Source organism: Zalophus californianus, chromosome 16 (genome assembly GCF_009762305.2).
Source record: "Zalophus californianus isolate mZalCal1 chromosome 16, mZalCal1.pri.v2, whole genome shotgun sequence".
NCBI lineage: Eukaryota > Metazoa > Chordata > Mammalia > Carnivora > Otariidae > Zalophus > Zalophus californianus.
This window is the reverse complement of record NC_045610.1, coordinates 56,063,107-56,071,187: the sequence shown is the minus strand read 5'-3', so window position 1 is coordinate 56,071,187 and position 8,081 is coordinate 56,063,107. Positions and strand designations below refer to the sequence as shown.

Genomic DNA, 8,081 nt, shown 5'->3' with positions numbered 1-8,081 from the left:
CTTATGACTGGGGCCAGGGGGCTCAGCCTTCCGGGCTCCTCATTCTTTAATGTGATGTGAAGACACTAGATTAATATTATTCCATGTGGCAGTTAAAAAAACAGGACTGCAAATTTCTTGACACTCCTTTTATTAAGAGTTGGGGTTACGTCCCCTCCCCTTGAGTCTGGGTGGGCTGTGGCCACTGCAGCCAGTAGCCCAGAGCAGAGCTTCCCAAATGTTATTCCATAATTATTCTCCTAAGGAGCCTGTTTACTCATTTCTCTTCCTAGAAGTGCACCCCCGCCCCTCCGCACTATGACATTTTAATGCCAAAGATATACTGTATATGTTCATGTTCTATTGATCAGTTGATCTTCTACCAATTGATCATCTATGTTTTATATACGAAAAGAGTAGCATTTTTTCACCCTCCAAGAACCAATGTTTGTCCCTGTTGAAAGGCCCAGATAGAGCCTGGTGACAGTGACCCTGTGTGATGTCCAAGGTCAGGCCAGGAGGAACCCCGTAGCCCCTTCCTCAGTCTCTAGAAACACTGGCTCTGGGGGCTCTCCCACTCAGAACCCGGTGGCCACAAGGAGAGGCTACCTGTAGGGTCTCGGGTCAATAGTCAGGACTGAGCTCCTGGTTGGGTCACCCTGGCTCATGTTCCAGACATGCGGGCAAAGACGCTTCCAGATGACAGTGGCACTGAGCCATGTGAGTCACCCCACCAGCATATGTCTTCCCAACTGAGGCCCCAGACATGATGGAGCAGAGACAGGCCGTCCTTGTCTCAACCAGCTGGAATTCCTGACCACAGAATCTGTGACATGACAAAGTAAGGAAAATCTAAGCATGGATAACGGGACCGTTCGGCCTCTATCCGTTCTAGGGTCGGACAAGACAGTAAAGAGGAACATGCTGCCTCTGCCGTGGGCACGGCGGCTGTGGGGAGGGTGCTGGCTGCTGCCAAGGGCCGCTCTGTGACTCAGCCCTGCGGCGGGGACAGCGGGCCCGAGCTCCCACACGGTAACACGCAGGCTGCTGGGCCTTGAGGTCTCGCCCTTTCCTGACGCGAGACCCAGAACCGCGTGGGCTCAGGTGTCAGCATGTGGCAGAGCTGTTCCCCACCAGAAGCCACCGCTGCGGCAGAATGCCCCCCCACCCTGCCCCGACACACCCACTTTGGCGAAGCCCTGACCTCTTTCAAAGGAAAGCTCGAACCAAAAACGAACCAGCGCCTTTTCTAACAGGCTCAAGGAGAGGAACAGAGAGCCAGCAAAAGGTGGCTGGTGAATTTGCTTCAGAGAGGAAATGCTCCAGGACACAGAGCAAGAGGTCAGATAGTTCCGCTCAGTCTCAGAGAAATGACAGACAATGACTTCACTAAAAAGGAGCTCAGAAAAGAGATATAGTTCCCCAAAAATGGTTCAAAAAATGTGGACACAAAAAAGAGCAGAGCCCAGGAAGAATGTAAGTAGAAGAGAAACCCACCCCCCCAACAAAACCCCAACGTTTTATTGGGAGGAAATATGTATACGTTTGAAAATTAAAATAGAAAAAGACTTGTGTTATTTTTTGATGTGTGATTGGGAGGAAGTTAAACATGAAGGGCCCGGCATTCTGGCTTGTCCTTGCTCTGCTGGGGGTGGGGGAGGGTGGGCAGGGCAAAGTTTAGGTGAAACCCAGGAGTGGGTGATGGTGGGTCTAGCTGATGGGAGGATGGACAGCATCACAGGTGTGAAGGGGACAGATCTGAGCCCCTCCTTTGTCCTGTCTGGATGGAGAAGTCCAGACACTCCCCAGAGCCCTGCACCTGAAGGACCAGGAGGGCTAAGGGACAAATGGAGGGACAGAAATGAACTGTTCTTTTGACCATCGGCTGAGTTCCCTGTCCTTGGAGGGGACAGCAAGGCCCTGTGCAAGGACACCTTCACAAAGGTCAAGGGCACAAAGTGAAGGTTGCACAGCAGGGCCCGGTGCAGGGAACAGGGTGACAACAGTGAACTCTCTCTAAAGAGAGAGGGAGGGAAAGGGAACAGCCCCTTCCTCCCTGACCTGATTCCTCAGCCCAGACCTGCAGGAGAGACAAGGCTTGGTCCCTGCCAGGGAAGCCCCTCTGAGGGCACAGCCATGCTGCCAAACCAAGGCTAAGCCTTTAGGGCCCTCCCTGCAGGCTTAGCCTGGGGTCCACCACCTCTGCCCCTGATTTTATCCTGCTTTTTGGCTGCTCTCCCACAATTCCCCTCCATCTCACCTGCAGGCCAGCCAAGCTCAAAGGTCTACCTTTGCCTGTCTTTCTCATTCTACTTGTGTCCTACCTTGTGTCAGTTCTGCCCAAATTTCCATCTTTGATCTAATATTACCTCTTTGAAGCAGAGGAAGATCCCTCACCCCTGTCCACCTGGCTATTTACCTTCAGGGTTCTCCTGGGAAGGGTCTCTCCCAGCTCTGACCTCCATGTGGTAGCACAAATGAGGTGTTCTCTCTCATACACCCTATATAGTGGACACGGGGTCTAGATGGATGATGGGCCATTGCTTACATGTGTTCCCCTGGTAGTCCCTCTCAGTATCCAAAAGTCTGGATCCCTCACCCTCGGCCTCATTCCTTCCTCTACAAGCAAGGCCAGGACCCCCTGCAGACCAACCTTGCTCTGTCCTTCACCTGCCTTGAGCATGATGGGTCATGTGGACTTCACAGGTATTTTTCTGGAGAGAGAGGGCATGCTGCTTTGCCCTTCCTCAAAATATCCTTCAAGCCACTGTACTCTTTTCCCAATTCCAATCCCTGTGGGGCTGCTGTCCCATTTCTCTACCCTGTAGGATTCCACCCATGCTCCGTGGTCTCCCAAAAGTCCTGCACCTTCCACTGCCCACTCAACAGAACAACTCCTCTCCAAAGAGTCACCAGCAGGACAGAAGCTGGTTGTGAGGCGTGAGCCAAGTGCCTTGCCTCATTCAGAGGCATGACTGAACAAACTGCCGAGCGGGGCCAGGCTCCAAGGAATAGGGTCCTGGAGAAGGGAAAGAAGTAGCACTGGAGCTGGAAGGAAGCTGATAGAGGGAGATATGGGAGGAGGGACCCAGGGAGGGAATGCACCTTCACTGGTCTTTGATGGGGTGAAACTGGGGCAGTGTGTTTGCCCTTGGATGAAAGAGCTAATTGGTTGGCTTTGGATGATTCTTGAGGAGGGGTGGGATTCATGTTGATGTCCCAGCCTCTCTACCATGTTGGGAACGTGAGAAAGCAGGAATCCCAGCTTCCCACTCCTTCCCAGCGTTTCCCTAGCACTTGGGGAGGGCAGGGCTGGATCCATGGAACAGGTACCCGCCCGTGAGTATCTGTGGGCAGAATAACACCCTCCCCCCAGAGATGTCAGACCTGTGAATGTGTTAGTGTACATGGCAAGGGGGAATTCATGATGCAGATGGAGTTAAGATTACTAACCCGCTGACCTTGAGATGGGGAGATTATCCTGGGTTACCTGGTGGACCTAATGTCACCAGCAGCGTGTTTATAAGTGAAAGGACAGGGGAGAGCCAGTGTCCCAGTAATGTGATGTGAGGAGGACTCGACCACCACTGCTGGCTGTGAGGATGGAAGGGATCCTGAACCAGGGGGTGCAGGGCCTCCAGAGGCTGGAAAAGACAAGGGAGGTCTTCTCCCTTAGAGCCTCCAGAAGGAACCAGACCTGTCAACACCTTGACTTTAGCCCAGGGAGACTCATTTCAGACTTCTGACCTCCAGAACCATTAGATCATAAAACTCTTTTTGTCTTAAGCCACCAGGTTGGTGGTGATTTGCTCCAGAAGCCACAGGAAAGGAATACAGAGCACTTCCCTTCTGGCATACTTGAGGCTGGAACCACCTACACCTCTTTGAGGTTCTTGTGGGTTGGGAGGCAGATCAGAAGGAGGCCAGAGCTTTCTCTCCTGCAGCCCAGCTGAAGAACTTTGTCTAGGTTCCTCTTGTGGAGTGGGGAGTTCTTTAAGTGCTCAGAGGTCTAAAGAGGGGACCCAGTGCAGACCTTGCTGATTATCCCCTGCACAGGAAACATCACCAGGGCTAAGGGGGGTCCCTGACAGAGTGTCTTGAAGGGAGTGGTCACAGGGCTGCAGCGGGAAAGGTCTGCTGGGGTCCAGCTCTGCTCACCTGCTATCGGGGTTGGTCAGAGTCACGAGCTGGGTACTGTTAATGCCCTGGGTAAATGGAAATGTGGAATCCCAACTGGCTGTTGTGGGTCTCATCACAGGCTTGGGAAAATCTGCTGGATCCGGTGCTAAACACACAGAGCAGAGCAGGGTGTGAGTGTGACGCAGGTGGCCCCATGGCCTTCTCCACTCCCCACCCCCAGGGTGAAGAAGCTTCTGCCTTAGCCTCATCACTCAGGCACGTTGGTCTGCTCTTGCATCTTCTTGGTTTCTCATCCCAAACATGCAATTACTTCATTTGCAGAGAAACACCAGTTCACCACCGGGGGAGGCATGTGGGTTGGGAAGCTCTGGAGCAATTACATTCAGCTCAATCTCAGGGTCCTGTTTGGCACAGCTGAGCATGTCAGAGCCACGTTCCCACCCCTGGAGCTTTCAATCAGCCAGGCCAGCTCTTCTCTGAGTCTCAGCCTTGCCCAAAGCAGACGGTGTGCCACCTGTCCTGAAGCACTGTGACCCACGAGCTGGCTGGCCGAGGGTTCCCCCGTCTCCTGTAGCCACCCAGAGCCCACAGCCCCTGCTGTCCCCTGGGGTCCTGCCTGCCTTCCTGGGACATTTCTTATTACACAAGACCTGCCAGTGAAGGCTTGTCTGGTTGGAGGGTCCAGACTCCAGATCTCCAGCCCCAGTTCCTCCTATGGTCTTGCACACATCCACCCACCTTTGTTGTCTTTTTCAGTTAATCTCTGGAACATTCTACACCAGCATACCTGTCCACTGAGCACATTTGCACACCATTTTGCATATGCTAATTGTGAAAAGACTTTTCTCTGCTTTATAAATGAGCTAATGAGTATCAGATGTATTACCTACCTAGTCAATGGGTCTGTGTGTCTGTGGGTCTGTATGTTGGAGGAAGACTGAGAGGTCCAGATCTGGAGCTGTGTGTGGGGGGCTACAGCCTGACTCCCTTTCCAGGCCTGTCTGCAGGGAGGCCCTAGTGCCTCTGGGGCAGCTGCAGTGGAGCCCAGAGTCCCCTCCAAGGCTCAGAGGCAGCCAGAGAGGGGGTCCCTGCACTCTGGTGGGGTCTGCCTTACCTTTTCCCAGAAATGGGTTCAGAGTCCCTTGCCTGCTCCTTTGTGCTTATGTTGCCAGAGGAAGGAGGGGAAGAAGGAGGGGGCAGGGAGAGGGTCTCTTGTCCTGTAGCTGAGACCATCAGGACCATGGTTTTCTAGCACCCACTCCCCCCTGCACACCTGACAAGGCCCCACTCAGCCTGGGGCTGCACTGAGGGTGGACATGACCGGGAAAAGAGGAGCTGCCTTCCTTCCCTGGACAAGCCTGTCCTACCCGAGTCTCTGCTTCTCTGCTCCCTTTGGGGAGAGCAGATGGATCACACAGAGATATGGGGCTTGCTCTTTCTTCCAGTCTTTTCCAGGCTCTTGGTGCCCCCCACCATACTTGCTCACACATGCTCACACACGCACACACACACACGCACACACACACACACATACACACACACACACACAAGCACACACAAGTGTAGTCTCAGGCAAGTTTAGAGACTCTTCTCCATCCATTTGGGAAGACAGAGGAACAGTCCTGACTCCTCTGTGGGTGGTATCAGGGCCCCAAGACACAGGAGGGCGTAGTGCCTACCTGGGTCAACAATCACAGATAATTTGTACACTGGGTCAACGCCGGTTCTCTCAATCCCACACCAGTAGGTGTCTGCATCATCTGGACGGAACTCCTCTAAGGTCATGGTGAATGTGCGTTGGTTGGGATTGTCCTGGATGAATGCTCGGCCCTTCTTTACCGGTTCATTCGTCCTGGTGGTTTTTACAAGGATTTTGCAGTAAATCCAGTTCTTCCCGTGGCACCACCACTTCTTGTAGGATTCCCATCCTGGGGTATACTCACAATAAGCTGTCAGTGTGCCCCACTCTGTGGCTCTCACCATCCCCTCTTGGCAGATGGAGAAGTGGCCTAGAAGACAGAAACCCAACATTCATGTCATCCTCTCTTGAGCCCTGGGATGGTCTGGATGATGCTGGGGCATCTGGTACTGCCCTGAAGACCAGCCAGGAGCCTCTGCTCTCTGTCTAATCGCCACATCCCGCCTGTCCCTTCATTCCCTGCAGTACGTCTTTAGCTGTCACCTCTCTCGGTTGCTGCTAATTGCCCAATACAGGGGCCTCCGCTCACTCATCACTTACTGATCATGACTCCTCCATGCCCTCCACCAACACCTCTCCCCAGCAGCACAGAGCCCACACTGCAGCCCCAGGTGTATTTCTGAATCCCAGAGATGGTGAGACAGTGCAGCCCCCTCCCTACCCATCCCCTGACACTCTAACCCCAAAACACCTAAAATACTTCACCCTCTAATCGACATGTGGCACAGAACTATTTCACTACACACCTTGCTCTTCTGAGTCTCCATGCCTTTGCACAAGCTGTTCTCTCTGCTTGGAATGTTCTCTCTTCTCTGCTTGAAGGAATCAAGCCTTATATTCATCCCTCAAGGCTTGGCTCAATAGTATCTCTTCTATGGTGTCTATGATTCTGCAGTCAACTGGGTCATTCCTGGTGCCATCAGAGCACGTCGTCCCTGTCTCCATTGTTGCGCTTATGACCCTGGACGACTGTCTGGTCTTCGGCTCATCCAAAGCAGAGACTTGGGCAGCCCGATCTGTGGGGTTGAGCAACTCTCCAGAGTGCCTGTCACACCCAGATTTTGCTGTCTTCCTCCCTCTACCCTGAGCTCTTCAGAAGAGAAGATCTCAGCTCTAGCTACAAGTCAAGACAGTTATGCAGGTTTATAAATGATCCAGATGCCTGACCCCCACCTTGACTGAGTGGGTCTCTGCTGGAGCCTGAGCTTCTGGGCTCCTTCAAAATTCCTCTGGAATTCATGCATTTACATATGTGTATATATGTGTGCATGTCTGTGTCTGTCTGTCATCTACCCATACATCCATGTATGCATTCATCCGTGCATCCATGCATGCATTCATCCATGCATCCATGCAACCATCCATCCATCAACTGTCTATCCATCTGTCTGCCAGAGTTGACAAGTAGTGCACTAGAAAACAGACACTGTTTGTGTTATTTTTGTTTTCTTTCCCCAACACCTAACTTAGTAGATGTCAGGTAACAAGACTTTAAAAAAAGCTTTTTAACGAATAAGTGTCTGGATGAGTGAAATGTTCTGCCATTGCCCCTGGGACAGACCCTGTGTGTGTCCCGCCCCAGCCCTGCAGGTGCTCCATCATGAAGCCCCCGCCCCACTCACCTTGGATGATGAGAAGGAGCAGAACCGGGAGCAGCCACATGTCCTGCCTGCTTAGATTGTCTCCCTCGTGCTCAGCTGATGCCCACCGTCCTCCAGGGTCTGGAACTGAGCTCAGAGGCAACCTGCCTTCTTTTTCTCTAAATTAGTCTTTTTTAGTTTCTCTCATCTACGTTCTTAATTATTTTTTTTCCGTTACTTCCTAACTTCCAAATTAGGAGAAAAGCAGGTTTGTTTTGGAAGTGTATAGACTATGTGATGAGGTGTGCCCTTTCCTTGCTCTGGCACCTCACCATAGCATCCCCTGGGGTCTGTCCCTGATGACCTTCTCTTGGGGAAGGTCCCTGCCCCACTCTCTAGCACCACCTCTAGTCTATGCACACTTACTTCCTGCCACCTCCATCCTCCAGCCCAGTTCTGGACTTCCATTGGCTACTGGTGCCTTTGTAGAGCTGCCTACCATGTTAGCAACACAATGTGCTCAAAATACGTTTCTTGTCATCTTCACTCCTAAGGTTAATCTGTCCCAACATCTGGTCCATTGGCCCAGGGCCCCCTCTCCCCCTGTCTGCACCAGACTAGCCTTCCTAAGGCAAAGTCCATGAGGTCTTCTTCCTGACACCTGCCACCCTCAGAAGGCCTTG

General features: G+C 52.5%; 1 protein-coding gene across 1 annotated transcript; it reads right to left on the bottom strand.

The window, feature by feature from the left end:
* Nucleotides 1-4,133: 4,133 nt before the first annotated feature.
* On the bottom strand, nt 4,134-7,480 carry LOC113939858 (CMRF35-like molecule 7). The gene is made up of 3 exons (XM_027626526.1): nt 7,441-7,480; nt 5,799-6,128; nt 4,134-4,264 (listed from the first exon to the last, which is right to left on the bottom strand). Exons 1-3 carry the CDS (start codon nt 7,478-7,480, stop codon nt 4,134-4,136), a joined length of 501 nt encoding a protein of 166 aa, XP_027482327.1.
* Nucleotides 7,481-8,081: the final 601 nt, after the last annotated feature.

Excerpts from the sequence above, each read along its gene's own strand:
- LOC113939858 (XM_027626526.1), bottom strand. The coding sequence starts at position 7,480 with ATGTGGCTGCTCCCGGTTCTGCTCCTTCTCATCATCCAAG. Across the intron at positions 6,129-7,440 it reads GCTCCTTCTCATCATCCAAG|GCCACTTCTCCATCTGCCAA; the intron begins GTGAGTGGGGCG and ends TCTGTCTTCTAG. Across the intron at positions 4,265-5,798 it reads ATCTGTGATTGTTGACCCAG|CACCGGATCCAGCAGATTTT; the intron begins GTAGGCACTACG and ends CTGTGTGTTTAG.